This window comes from Haemorhous mexicanus, chromosome 7, assembly GCF_027477595.1.
Source record: "Haemorhous mexicanus isolate bHaeMex1 chromosome 7, bHaeMex1.pri, whole genome shotgun sequence".
NCBI lineage: Eukaryota > Metazoa > Chordata > Aves > Passeriformes > Fringillidae > Haemorhous > Haemorhous mexicanus.
In genome coordinates, this window is record NC_082347.1 from 14180794 (window position 1) to 14196709 (window position 15916).

General features: G+C 38.2%; 1 protein-coding gene across 3 annotated transcripts in view; it reads right to left on the bottom strand.

Moving 5' to 3' along the window:
* Nucleotides 1-15916, bottom strand: part of PHYHIPL (phytanoyl-CoA 2-hydroxylase interacting protein like) — a 54893-nt gene that overhangs the window by 9830 nt on the left and 29147 nt on the right. For all 3 annotated transcript variants that reach the window (XM_059851159.1, XM_059851161.1, XM_059851160.1), the window contains exon 2: nucleotides 1031-1227. In XM_059851159.1, coding sequence (XP_059707142.1) covers nucleotides 1031-1227 — 197 coding nt within the window. The remainder of the gene's footprint in view (nucleotides 1-1030; nucleotides 1228-15916) is intronic.

Here is a 15916-nt window from a genome sequence, read left to right on the forward strand (position 1 = left end):
CTATTATAACATTAAGTTTAGTAGTGCTTCACACACCGGTTCCTAGCAACTGCAACAACCTGGCCAAATATGTAAAATTCTCAATTTCAAGAAATAGTAAGTGATTTTTTTTTAACTCTTACTGCATATGTTACTTCCAACCAAAACCAACAACAACAAAAAAGGTCAAATAAGAAAATTATACACCTGCCATTAACAGAAATCTTATGAAAAATACTCTCACAATAAAAGCCTCAGAGAAATTGGTGGGAATATCTTCTGTTTATCTCACTGGCTTAGAAGCCTAGAGTTATTTAGGTGCTGAGAAAATTTCAGCCCTTACATTTGTTCGGACAGTTATTTGTGCCTTGGCAAAATTTATCTTTTAGACAATGCCAACATTATTTTTAAATTTGAACAATGTTCTATCTCAATGTTTCTCTAGACATCTCAGAATTTCAACTGTTCTGAGGTCAAAGTAAATTTTGCTGGATTTGGTAGGTAAAGCATTTGCAGAGCCTACAATGCCTTCAATATGTTCCTGCACCAGAGGCTTGAGGAAAGAGGCCAGATGAATATTCAGGTCACAGTGCTGAATGCTACAAACTGAAATTGCTGGAAGCCTTCCTGAAGTGCATTAGAATTTGTGGCTCTTCTGTTGAAATGATATGTATTGCTCTCAGGAGTCTGTCACTGAACAAGGACAGGCAGTGAATACACACATTTTGTAAATAATGATAAAGAACTAGTCAGGAATAAAAATGGCAGTCTTGCACTACATTGTAGAGGTACCAAAAATGCTTTCAAATGAAACAGAAAAGGTAATATTCAGTTCTCTGTGAAACAAATGTATTAGTGTGTACATGCACACACGCTGGAGACAGAGAAGGTACTTTGAGTAAACCAAAATTCCATCAGATTAATCAAAACCCACCTTTGCTGGATATCCAATTCCTGTTTCCCATGGCCTGGCTTTGAAAGGTTAATAAACCACAGAGATTCATCTGTTTAAAATCAAGCATTTGTGCCTTGATTTTTAAATGAAAATTACCTTGTGTTTGAATTTGTTGGAATTCTTGTTTTCTTTCTTGTTGAGATCGATGAAGTAATGAGTAATGCGATCCTTGGATTTAGAATCCATGTCCCAAGAAATCTTGAAGGAATCACACGTGATGTTACTTATTTTGATGTTGTGTGGGACTGGAAGCTCCTCCATCTCTGCAATCCCACTATCTTGTGATTTATTCCCTGCATGGAAAATAAGCATGATTTGTTCAGTGAAGGACCCATTTGATCAGTGTTTTGTGTGCTCCAGTACCAGCACATCCCTGAACAGCCTTTCACAAAGGCTCAGAGGGGTCCTCGGCAGCCACTGGGGTACAGTTATACAAGTCTGGATGTCAGTGATGGAAAGCAATGGAAAGGGATGAAATTCTTCAGGTGAATAAGCACTAATAACGTGGTGCACAGAGTGGCTGGCATCACCACAGTGTGTGCTTGCAGGCTGACAGGACAAACCACCTGAAGCTATCAAGTGCTCCAAGGTTCAGTTAGGAAGCCAGCAATGCCCACAGTTAACATAATGGCCCTATTCATATCTGTCAGCAACTTAAACACAAGCAGAAATCATATCCATGCTTAAACCACATTTCAAGCACAAAACACAATCTCTGCAAGGCTTATAGATGGTGGATGCATATACACATATGTGTTCACATATTTAAAACAGCAACTCCTTTGAAATGAAACAATTAAGACTGTGATGAGCCACAGCAAAAGGGACACACAAGAAAACTTCATTTTCTGTTCTTTATTCTTCCTGTTTTCCCAGCTGAGACCCTGCAGTTTTCTTGGGAAGTTCTTTTCTAAATACATATGGGAGATGAACAAATGACCATTGACCCCAAAACGAATCACTGGTTCTAACTTTAGGTCTCCCCTTAGTTCCCAAGGCAATTTTATAGTTCAGCATTCCATGAACATTAGGATGCAGAAATGTTAGGTGTTCTTGCACTTACATAAGACTCAAGTCAAAAGTTAACAAAGGAAAAAAAAAAAAACAACCCAGTAACCTGAGAAAAAATACTGGGTAAAAAATGAAAAAAACTATATGATGTAAGAGAAGAAGTAAAGGAACAGAACAGAAAAAAAAAGAAAACTGAATATAGATAAGGACAGATAGAACCAAAGCTAGTGTCTCTGTAAGAAACTCAGGAAAGCTCCCAAATGATGAAGATAGGAAACTTGCAGGGATGTGAGACAACGCATTGCCAGAATTATTCATAGTCACACTGAATTATAGAAAAAGATAGTATTTATACTTTCATCATAACTGGTAAAAAATGATAAAAAACTGAACTCTGAGGTGTTTAGGCAGTAATAAAAGTAAAAACTTTACTTGGAAAACATTAGGAACATTTCAGCCTCTCAACATAATTTGCCAAAGAATTATTCCAGCACTTCAATGCAGGAATATTACTGTTAGCCTGATTGCTCAAAATTCTGCTCATAGATATGTGAAAATCAATCACAAAGTCTGCAAAATTCATAGATCTCCAGCTACTATTGTGAATAATGTATTTTTACTGATGACTTCAAGAACTAATAAAACTATTTTTTCAATTTTTGTCTTATTTTATGCATTTACATCCCAAAGGTTGTCTATTCTTCAAACATTCTATTGCTTGTTTTTTTTTTCTATTTCAACTAATACCAAAATCAGTTAGTGCATGGTTTTGCCCAAAATGCCCCCCATTTGTGCCATACACAGTGACATTTTCAACAGCTGCACTGGCTGCAACAGACTCAGAAATACCAGTCATTACTGAGAGCTTTCTTCTCATATGAAAGACGTGGTAAGTGCTTTTCCCAACATGACATTTCAGAAAGCCAGCAGGGAGAAAATGGCACTGCTTTCTTTTGCAAGCAATTTGTATTTGAAAGATGACTGAAAGCTCTGCCAGGTACACTGAAAAGACTTCATATGATCAGCTCTTCCAAGAGCAGGGCTCTGTGTTTATGTAAAAGGTGGAGTGTGGCTGCTGAGGTTCTCAGAGCTGGAGAGCTGGACAGACTGAGACCCCAGCACACAGAACACCGCGTAGCATCCTGAACAGCCATGCAGCCAGGAATCCAAGTCATAAATCCGCAATAGCTCAATGTGCAAATTATTTGCCTAAAAATGGGCTTTTGTATTCCATAGCCAGGGCCTGAGCCATGTTACAAACAGCCAATGGGGTTTCAGACTCAGGACTTTTGCAAAGCAGTAATGACCATTCACAAAAACTAACAGAGAGAAAGAAACATTCTAGAGAACACTACTGGCAAAGAGCAAAAGTGCTTCTGGAAACAGGTATCATTTTCTGTGTGTTTCTTGGTATTAATATTTGGCACACATCTTCAGATATCTGCGCTCCCATTCCTTTTAATTTCTTTGCTTTTGAAGTGAATAAATAGCTGTAAGTAAATGTCAAGCAGAAAATCTCCAGGTAACCCTTTTTAGGGTTGGGATATGGGTTAGGGTTGAAAGAGTCAAAGAGCCTACAGCTTCAGGAAAACTGGGGCTAAAGGCACACCAAGGCTATCCCAGCAGGGCCTCAACACTGCTGCTCCCACATCCTTGTGATCTGGAAACCCATGGTGCTGGGTTAGGGGTAGGGTAGTGCTTAGACAGAAAACTAGGTGATACAACACACATATTTTAGGGGAAATATAAAGATCACAACGAAATCTAAGCACACCTAACATGCCAAGCTCCTGAAGAACCTCCATCTCTAACCCTGGCCTTTTCCCCAGGACTGAAAGTTTGCTACAAAAAGGAAATCTCAGATTCAGTGGTGATTGTTCTGTTCACCCAAACCATGTCTGTCTGCACTCAAGGACCTCAAAGCAGCCTTTAGGTTGCTGCACTTTTTTTATGGTGTGTGAGACATCCAGAAGCCACTGAATGAATTGGGAAAGACAAAAGCACAGGGAAGCCCTGGTGATGCCCCACAAGCAGTGACTGGGAGGAAAGTCAGTGGAACCGTGGTGACCACAATATCCTGTGTGCCACCACAATATTCCCCTACACTGATGTAATTTCCCTCATTGGGGCTGCTGTCATGCAGGAGAGGGTGCACCAAGTGCTGGGTGCAGTGTCTGGGAATACACACAAGACATTAACTCCTGCAGTTACTTCTGTGAGCTGTCAAGCTCCATGAAAACCCAGGAATGTGATAAGGGAAACGTGACTCAGGTTCATGAGCCAGAAATAAGCAAGACTGTACTCACAAAGTACAAAATTAAAAGCTAATGCTAGATGCTTAATGCATTCTGGTAAGATATTGGAAAATCAAAATATGTGTAGATGAGGATGAGAAGCAATTTCTGAGACCCTGAAAGATTAGGTTTATATATATAGATATATATAGATATAGATACCAACAGCACGTGTAATAAACACACTAAAGGCCAAACAGAATTTTATAATATGAATCACATTAAAAAAAAATCTCATTCAGATTTTAAAATGCATGTCCTGGGGAAATCAGAATGTGGTTTTCTCAAGTTAACAGTTTCAATACAATGACAGATATTAGCTATGGTATTTTTAAGAAGAAATGTTTGATGAGAGGGGATCAATGTCTAAGAGCACACGTGTCTTAGGTACCACGACATAGGAAATCCTCCTATAGACGTGGGTGCTAACAACTGAGAACAACTCATTTACAAACAGGAACTCCCATGACATGAGCAGAGAAACACTTGCACCTTCTGAAATACAAAAGTTTCTACCTTTTCTGGTCTTGATAATTCAATAGATAGGTTATATATCAGATCTATAGAGATAAAATATTGTAATTACAGAAATCTGATATAGACTGACAATATTTAAGTGTGTACTTGACAGTGAATTCTCCAATTTACTGAGAAGGTATTTAATTTCCTCAAAAATTCAATAGAAGGGAGAAAACTTCATTCTGTATAACCATCAAAAATGACAGGGAAGTGCCAGGAAATTACATATTAGCTGCTACTTTAAATCTAACTAAGCAAAAATACAGTTTCATATTTTCCTCCTGTGCTCAGGAATGAATGGCTCCCAATCCAACTGCTGGCTATATAGAATTATTTTTCTGAGCCAGGACAGTATGTCCCCACCAAGCAAATAATTAACCTGGATACCAACATTTCAATGTTCACAGCAACACCTTGTTCAAGAGAGACAGTGAAATCACACAGAGGAAATACAAATGCAACAACATTAAAAATGTTAAATTGAGGCTGTTATTTGTTAGGCTATGTAAGTGCACTTCTCTAGGATAGTTACTCTATTTCAAAGCTCAAATTTTATCCACAACCCCAGAAGTAATGTTGATGTTTTGTTTGTGCCTCTTTTCATGTACAAAAAAATGAGTGAAGAGTCTCAGACTCTTAAGTATCTCTCTCTTCTCTTCCCCAGAATCCTGGTAAACTACCTCCCAATAGAGATTTTTACACTTATATAAGCATATTTAGGAATATTTTCTAAATAAGTATCCTTGTAAAACTAATTCCTAAATTAGATAAAGAGAGAATGCCTGACCCTAGAAATCCTGTTAGAGGGATAAACCCCTCTAAACCTTCTCCTCATTTCCTCCCCATTCTGATACTAGTGCTGTGCATTTTCTAGTAAGAAATGTGCACTGTGTTCAATACTTTAAAAAAATAGTTTCAAAAATAAAGCATTACTTAACTATAACATGTATATCTATATATACTGAGTGTCTTTGAAACATGCATATACACTCAGATTCTTATTGCATGGATTTAACAGCTTAATTTGTTTCCTGCTAATCTAGGACATTGAATTCAGCAGGAATATTCCACACACAAACCAAAGAGAATACAACTGGACTCTGCGAGTACAAATGTGCCTTCAGTACAGGCATCCTCTTCAGCTGAGAATGCCCCCCAAAGAGTGCCCACATAAACAAAGCACTGAGCAATCTCTGGATTGCCTGGTTTCTGTGCTGAAAAATTTGTCTCAGCCCCTTACAAAGGACTCGATTCTTCCTCCTTCTCACACGGAGGATGAATGCACTCTACAAGTGGCGCCGTGATTCACATCAGCAGCAGCTCAATCTCTCACTCCTGCCACTGCCAGCCAGAGATGTGTGCAGGCTCCCAGCTCTCTCCAAGCCTGGTTTCTCAGTGGCTGCTGTCACCAGGGGCCTGCAGCCTCGCTCTGCAAGGCTGGAGGTGCAGCACAGCAGCTGGGGGACCATGGGTGTCCATGGGAAACCACGGGCTGTGAGCCCCATGCTCCAACACCCACCCAGCCCAGATGCTGATTTAACAAAATGCCCCTGAACAAAAGCAGATGGGACTTCAGGGGCTTTGTTTCCTCAAACGTGTGTGTTCCACCAACACCACTGGGAATACAAAAGCACGAGTGGCAAACCTGACAGCTAGCAGCAGCCAGCAGAGGTACCATGGCAGGTTTGGAACGTGGTTATGCTATCAGAACTGAAGGGCTCTGGTTTACAGCTCATTCTCTCAGCAGGCACTGAATACAACATTATGTTCAATAGGAAATTAGTTGTATCTTTACAGAGAAGGTTACTATAATTAGTAAGCAGAAATTAAATAGTCACATTATAACATTTCTGTGGAATATAAATTTTGGCATAGATACTACTCTCAACAGTGGATTACTTGGGCCATATGTATTCCTTCTAAGTTAATGATAAAACCTAAATATTTCTTAAATATGACAGCAGAAACAGTAACAAGAAAAAAAACCAACAATATTCACTCCTGTGACAAGACCATAGACAACCTGCATTACACCTGGAATAATTTTGAAACAAAATATGCATCTGTTAATCCAAAAGCAAAGGCTACTCTCCAAAAGATTTTATGCCTATGACTTGCAATGATATTTAGGTACAATTTTCATATGATGTACATAAAATAAATATATAAATATATATATATGGGTATATATATATGTATATACATATGTATATGAATATATATGTATATACATATGTATATGTATATATATATATGAATTTTCCAGACTACTGTGGAAACTGCTAACACTTTTACTCTGCTAATATAGACAAAAAAACTGACAAAACCCATCCCCCACAGGCAGTGAGCCTCCTCAGGCTCACTTTGCATCCAGTGAAGAGAGGCAGTTTCCTAGATGGGGTAATCTGAGTACCTACAGGTAACTCTCACATTTAACTTGGCCCTGGAGGAATCTAATTCTTTTCAGAGACTAGAGAAGGAGGTCACAGAAGCTAAGAGCTAGCTGAAGTTACCCTTTATAATAATTTCCTAAATTACACTTGTCAATTTGACTGATTCTCATGATGCAACAGCAATTTGCAAGATTTCTGCCAGAGAACAAAGAAAAATAATGGGGATAAATAGTATGTTTTGCATTGTAGCCAATTTCTGAGCTCCTTAGCAAAGAAATCTATGTGTCACTGACTCAGAAATATCCTTTGACTAATACTTTAAAAACTATAAACTTTTCAAGAATAATTTTTCTGAATTTCTGTGTCAAATACATCATTTATCCCCACAATATTTTTTTCTGAAAGCACTGATAGGATCAAATATCTCAGGACCATTTAAGTTTGAATGTGGATGAATTTATAACTTGCTAACTTCAATTATAGACAAATTATTTAATAACTCTAATTTAATTTTAAATAAATAGTGCATTTAATTGCATCATTAAACTAATTCCTCAAAATAATTGTTTCCTCTCTTGCTATTACCATACAAAAAATTCAGATATATCACTGTACATTGTCCTCTGTTGCTATCAGTCAAATGGTCTAAATCAGCAACAATTCTTCCTTTGATTTTTGACCTATCCTTACTTGAAACAAAAATTTAAGTAATGAGTAGTAACATCTTCAGAAATAGCTAAATTATTTGCAAAAGTCCGACTGAAATCAATAGAATCTAAGCTGAGTTACTCACAAACTTTTGAAAACATGATTACCACTATGTACACAAACTTCACAAACCCCAAGCAAATCAGATCAATTAGCTAAATTGGCAAGGCTGACCTTACTCTTTCACTAAGATTTAATTGTTATTTGATATCCTGAAATTATTTGACATCTCGGAAGTATTTAATATTTATACCTTACTCATTCAAAACTAAACCACATTTTCAGAATGTCAGTAACAGCCAAACCCCTAGACTGAGTACTGAAATGGAAATAGATGAAGTCTATGTTGATATAATTACCTTTTTTAGAGTTCCCTTTACTCCTATTAGATATTTTTTGAAGAATATTTGTAAAAAAACTGGAGGTCTCTATTCCTTTGTAAAGCACTTGGTGTCCCACAAGTTTGTGCCTTTATCATTGAATTTTTCCTCTTTTCTTTTTGCAATTTTACTACAAGTAAGTTGAGGAGAGTTAACACAGTAATATGCTAAGCTAAACACAGCTTCACACAAAATTTAGTTTTCACTGTATTAAAAATAAATGGAGAAAATATTAAAAAGGAGGAATTTTATTTTCAGATGGAAATATGGAACTGTAAGGTTGTAAATAGTCATGTATGTTCACTTTTCTTAATTAAGCACTAGGAAACCTGTGAGACTGAAAAACCACTTAGACTAGAAGATTAAACTGCCATCCATGCTATCATGACTATTCTCCACTGTATCCAAGATAAGGAGATCTATTGAGTTCCTTTGACCCTACCATGCTCCAAGGACAGACCAAATCCCTGGGTGGAGAGCTGAGAAGTGCAGGGATCTCCTTTTATGACCCATGAATACCAAAATTAAACAAACTGAATTGGCCAGACAAGCTGGGACAGAGTGCAAATGTCACCACCATCCATCAGCATCTTGCTCCTCATCCTGTTTGCTGAGTGACTCCTATATGCAAAACAACTTCTATCCAGTTCCCTCTAAGGTTCTCAGCCTGCTTTTACTAAACCTGGCTTCATTTTTTACTGTACCTTGTCACATAAACAAGCTTCTCTGTGGCCTTCTGTGAAAGGAGAGTTGCAATATGGAAAAAAAAAAAAAAAAATCTACTGGCAAACCATCAGTTTTCATGGCTCTGCCATCAGAGCCAGGCAAGGGCAATTCTGTCTTTCTGAAACCAAAAAGGACATTATTATTGCAGGCCACAAACACTAAGCCACTGCAGTTTTTTCTCCTAATTAAATACTCCCATTTTGTTCAGCACAGTGAGCCTGCAGTACATGGGTGGTAAGTGGCTCTTCTCAGCATGTATTGGCTACAAAATACATTTGAAAAACAAATTTTAATTAAAATGTGCATTTCTCAAATGCTGAAAGGGAAAGAAGGTAACAAGGGATGTAAAAGGCTCTAAACCACCATCTCACTTAATTTGAATGCCATTGAAAAATTAAAATTAACTTTACAGTCCTTACACATACAACTAGTATTTGAGTATAATACATACCTTCAGTTGTACAGAATTCCAGTGTGTCAGAAACTACTACAAAATCTCTCCCAGACCAACCTATCATATGCACTTCATTCATTTAGCAGAAGTCTGTGTTATCAGATCTCTATTATTATCTAGCCAGTGTGAAATTCTGACCACATTTCAGACTGCACTCAGGCCCATTTTGTGGTGTATTTTTGTAAGGATGCTATCTCAGTGCTGTTCTGCTGAAAACTGGGAAGAAAATTTTTCAGACTCCCACCCTGTTGATTCCTAAAGGGGCAGATTTTGGAGCAGGAAGAGATACAAAGCTTTTAAGGGCATGAGGTTTGTCTGTGACTAAAATGTACAGCTGTGTCTGAGACTGTGGAACTGCCTATGTCTCCAGGACTAACAACAAAAGAAAACAGATCTCAGATGAAGGCACTGACTGTGTGACCCCAGACAAGTTGCTTGGGGCCAGATTCCGATCCAAGTTACACTGCTCTGGGTCACTGGCCTAATTGCTCCAGTGCTCTTCAGCTAACAGTGTAATTGAGGCAAAGCATTGCCCTTACTTTTCCATTGCTTTTAATATTAACTGTGTATTAGAGAAGTGAGTGGCCTTTCATGATTTGTGCTTCCACATGTCACTAAACAAAGGAGAGACACAAACAGTTCCATTTTAGTTTATTACTGTGAACCTCATTCATATCGGTTTACCTCATTCTTTGGCTGGCAACAAATTGTGCCATTTATTGCAGCTGTGTCTTCATCTAAACCAAAAACCTGTTCTCTACTTCAAGTTGAGTCATGTGAGTTCAAATCCAGCAAGATGAGGCAGCCTTGTATTCACATGAGCTTTAATGTGACCTGCCAGCTTCCCCGAAACTGCAAGTGCCTTGATCACAAAAGGATTTTTCATTTAAAGTCCACTTCCTTTCACCAAAGGGAAGCCCAGACAGAAAGGCAAAACTTGCCTCTTGAAGGGCAGCAGAGAGAACTCAAGGCTGGGTAACATAGTTTTACTAAGCATTTTCCTTGAGAAAGTAGGGTGCTCAGCATGAGTGGGCTTTTGTAACTCTCTGGATACCCTGGCAGTCTGCAGCATGAATGAGCATTTCTTTACTTCAGTGCACTGGCAATTGCTGGGTGCTTTTCACACACATCTCTTGTAAGGAATGGGATTTGGCTCTGGTTTACACTAGTTTGTGCTTTTTAGCTGTGATTTGAAATGTATTACATATTCACAATAGTTCAGGAAATTCTACATTGTAACTTGTACTGTTCTATTTTACATTTAAATTGTATGCACATTTCAGAATTGTATGCCTGTTTCAGACTTTCTCTCAGGCCCTAACAAATAAAGGATATAGGGGTTTTGAGAGTCCTTTTTTTTTGGCAGGAGTTGTTCTGTTTCGTTTTTAGCTGGTTTCCTAGGGAAACTAAACATTGCCAAGGCCTTTAGATGCAGGTCTGCCACTGGTTGACTGTTCCTAACTTTTGAACCCCTGACAAGAGCAGAGAGCTCACAGATAACTTAGGTTGCTGTCAGTTTCTTTAAGGCAGGCAAGCATGCAGAAATGAGAGGATCCTGCTAAACACTCCTTATCAAGAGGAAGGCTACAATGAGGTCAAGCTTTTCACTGTTACTAGAATATAAAGATGACACAGTTATGAATATTGAAGCCAAAAGAAATCTTTCAGCAGTCTTCACCACATTGGAATTCACCCCTCACTCAGACACAGTATAGCATACTGACCATGCATCTTTACTAAAAGTCCCAGCTGTAGCTCATCAGCTTCCTGTCCTGATGGCATTTGTGACAGAACTCTCCTGTAGGTTATCTAATGAAAATTGTCTAATGGAGAGGAGAAAACTCAAAGTGAAGTTTTGATGTAATTAAGTTAAAAGAAACCTACATCAATTCTAAAAACATCAGATACAAATCCATGGTCCTCAATAACTCTCAAACTGCTCTTTAAAATAAGCACAGATCACTTGGCTACTTACAATAGTTCCCATTATAAATTTTTTCTGTAGTCTTATTATGCAGGCTATCAACAGCTATTGGACTGCAACAATGGCACCAATCATGATCATGACAAGACAAAAATTGATTAGCTATAGAGGAATAGCTGCACAACCTTCTACAAATTCACAATGCCAAACAAGTTCCCTTGGGTATGGTACTTCAAAAGAATTCATATTTAGATTAGTCTTTCATCTTTTGGATTTAGAGCATTTAAAAGCATCTCAAGGAATGCTTTCCAGTTCCCACTCACTACTATATGAGCTAATCTAATAAGCATACTGAGATACACTGAAGGATTTAGTTTCCCTCTCTGGCTTCCATCTCCAGCACTGCACACTGGCACTAGGGCTGACAGCCCCGCCAGGCAGCCTGGGGGCTCCCTGATGGTCTGCTCGAGGGAGCAACACAGAAACCAGCTGAGCATTACAGAATATACAAAAATAGAAAAAGGAGAATCACTATACACAGAGATAGTGGTTCTGTCTTCCCTGTACTTTTCCAGTTATGAGAAAGCACAAATTACTAGATATGTTCCCACCACACAAGCCATGCTGGGCCACCTGGCTACCTGATGTGCCACAAAACCTGAAATTAAACTCTCATGCTCTAGAAAGGCTGCCCTACTCAGATCCCTAGATATCAAGTATGATTTTAGAACCCCATGCAACCTAAACAGTGACAAAGAGAAGTACAGAAGTGTCAGGGTCCCAAAGCATGGCACAGAGATTTTCACAGAGCAAACAATTATTGTAGTCAGAGTTTCAGGTGCCTCCATCTATGGGGGAAAGAAAGCAACATCTACACGTGGGCAAAGGTGAGAAAATCACAATAAATGCCATGAGAAATCTTACTGCCCAAACCTGTCCTTTCCTGACGAGTAAGATGGTAGCTATGTCATCACAGCACAGGTAACACAGCCTAAAATTCCAGTATGTTCCACACAAGAGGGACATAAATTCCCTGTGATCTACTGGAATCAATCAGCAGCCTGAGGGGATTTTCAGTTCCTGTGAAATATGGAACATATTCCATATTTGGAGATATGTCTTGGAATTACACTGGAAGTGTAAAGGCTAGAAGTTCATCAGAAACAGTGCTCTGAAAATCACATGCTTTCTACTCAACATCTATATTAAGCTACCAGCATAAAGTTCATCACAAAAGTGTAAGTAAATAGTATTTACCTTATGTTGTCACATGGAAGATGTTCCTTAGTAGCATTAGAAAATACAATCTGCTGCACGGCCTGTGATTAATTTTATCCCTTCCTTTATATAAACCCACATATAATTTCCCTTTACATAAGTTGCATTAAAAAGAACAACAAAACAGCATGAGTCACTCCACAGATACTTGTACACTAGAACTTACAGCTGGCCAAGACTGAAAGAGCCTTTTAACATCTTTTTATCCTGCTTATTTTGAAGTCCAAATGTTTTTGACTATGAGTACACATAGAAGTGAACTGTAAAAAATGCTTAGAATAATCTTTTAAAAATGTTACTTCTAGCCAGAAGTTAAATGCAGATTATAAATACAGGTTAAATATATAAACAAGTATCTTATAAACAATCTATCTTATAAAAAAAGACAGATTAAATCCAGACAAAGTGCATAAAAACTCCAAATGAGATGCCTATCTGTATGAAATAAGCTAGAACACACACACCAAAGACTAGGAAAATACATCACTTGTAAGATCTTAATCATGCCACATTATGAATGCAAATTGGTTTTTACACAAAGTCTTACTGAAGCCAATGGAACAGCTCAGGAAAGAAATTTATGGGATGTTTCAGATCATTGCAAACCAAAGAATTCTCCTAACAAGAGTGCTTGGATATACAAAGGTTAATACTGCAATTCCTTCAACTGTGCTTCTCCTAGAGCTGCCAGCTGGGAATGGCTTTCTCCAATATCGAAGAAATCAACTCCAGACTCCACTCCACTTGGAACTAAGAGTTCAACCCTGATAATACTTTCTGTCACTCTGCAGGAATGAAAGAGCAACACCAAACTAGTTTTAAGGCTTCCCATTCTTGGCAGCAGCTACACCTGTCAAGACTCAGAGAGACACTTGTTAGGTTATGAAAACAGTACAGCTAATCATTGCTTTTGGAAACATCCATGCAAAACACCTTGTTCATTCAAGCAGAAATCAAACAAGAACACTCTGAGAACAATAAAACAAAACTGACTAATGATTCAACTACAAACACCACTGTGAAAACTGATTCAGTTACAAACGCTACAATGAATTCTAAGCAAATCTTCTGTGCTGAAGGAAAACATTTCAAGGTCAAATAAAGAATGCTCCACTGTGGAACAAACCCTAGTGAAGAAATCAAAAAAAGTGATCCTGTAGCAGAGTTTTTCTTTAGTTCCAACTTCCTAAACACTGTCTTTGTTCATACTTTTCTATAGCAGTGACATATTTTATACACATATCCTGTACTGGAAGTGTTAGCACTGTTTCTCCAGATATGTTCACAAATTTTTGAAGAAAGTGTTCTGCAAGAAAAATGCTGAAAAATTCTGTCAAAGAAGACATAGTTTAAGCCTGTGTTCAGCCAGAATTAAATATAGCCTTCAGGTCACAAAAAGCACAAAAGGCCACGCATGCTGGCAGAACAGAAGATGTACCTACTGTCCTGAGTGGTCTAAGAAAAACTCAGACTGGGAGGATTTTAAAGATTACCTCCTCAGTCAGGGTGGAAGATAACACCACTATTTCAGCAGCACAAGGGGACTGAAAACTACCTTATTCAGAATAGGCAGAGCCTTCAAACCTGCTATTTAGAAGCCATGAACAATAAAAGATGCAGGAAATTACAAGGAATGGGTAAACAAGGAGAACTTCCTAGATTCTAAGGGAAAAAATTGAAAACTAATCAGGCAGAGAAGTCCCAGAATGAAAAACCAAGGTCAGGAAGACAGGCTTCAGCAAGGCTTTAGAGACAACAGAACACAACAATGCCTGACTGGAACTCATATAAAATTCAGTGATGAAATACTAGAGAAATCTAAATAAGAATATGATAGAGTCTTTCCTCAACACACCTCACATGACAGAAGGGATACTCTGCCTATTCTAGAAACAACGGCTCTTGGACCAGGAACCTCACTGAGAAGCTGCTGGAAAGACTGAATTGGCCTTCTGGGTGTACTCTGACCCACATCATACAGGCAGAATGGCAGGAATTTGGAAACATGAGCTCAGAACACTTCTCACAAGAGGTGGTAGAGCCACCAGATTTGCAGGCTCAGAAGAAAATTGCTAGTAGAATAGCAACATCTAGTTTAAGATGAAAGATGAAAGAGATTAGACAGTAATGGCTTAACTCTTCCTCAATAAAAACAGCTTAGTCTTTGAGATTTGCAGAAGATATATGAAATTTTAAGTGAGGGGTGGGCTCAGCTTCTTCTTCTAGGGGACTGCTTCTCAGATGCTGGAGGGGTTAGAATTTCTCTCCCTAAATGATGCCTCCTGCCATTGTACTCACTGAGAGCTACTGATCTGCAGGGCTGAAGCAGGGCTGGCAGAGGTGAGAATGACATATGGAAATACAAGTAAGGAGCTCATGTGCCCACTGCGCTACCATAGAGCTTGTGGCTGGTTCCAGGCTTTGTGTCTTTGTGAGTGATCTAAAGAGAGATCACATTTTTGTATTGCAGGCAACATTAAACAGAAGGAGCTGCAAGCACAAGATGGCTTACAAGCATAGGCAGGAAGTGCTCCAGTGGATTCTGTTACAGAATAAATATAAGAATGCATCTGGGATCTCTAATCTGAAACAAACACAGAGAAGAAGGAACATACACAGGAGACAATGATGATTAAAATGCTTTAAGTATAAAATTGACTAGAAATTAACTACAAAAGCTATATTATATGCTTGAGTTTCAACCCAGCAATATCAGCACTGGGGAAGAACAGTGATTCTGTAGGTGAATCTAGCATAATTACACATAAAGCATTTCAGTAGTTTTATAAAGGATCTCGTAGAGTTGCAGCAAAGAATAATTGAATGAAAAGGAGAAGAAATAGAATGTCAGGCAAAACATACATAGCTTATAATATATAACTTGGTCATTGCCAGACAAAATAGCTCATAATTAATAATATAGGTTTGGGCATCATAAAGCTCTAAAAGAAGATGAGAAGGAAGAAGGAAGGAAAATAACCCTAAAAATTCATGAATATAAAGGAAGAATTTGGATGACTACATTTTTTGACACCAGGATGTTGAATAGCCAGTTTCAAGCAAAGCCTTGCTACTTAGTGACATCATTACTTATGATATAAACCAACACAGGATGAAATACTTGCTAAAGTGGAAGACATAGGCAAATAATTCATTTTCTTCTCTTCCACAGCTCTAAAGATCATACATGAAGACTTGTTGCTCAGCTCCATTTAGTATTTTTCTGTTCTAAGAATGAGGAATATATGAAATCTTAGTCTCTAGCAAGAATGTAAAACTAAAACATTAATTTGTA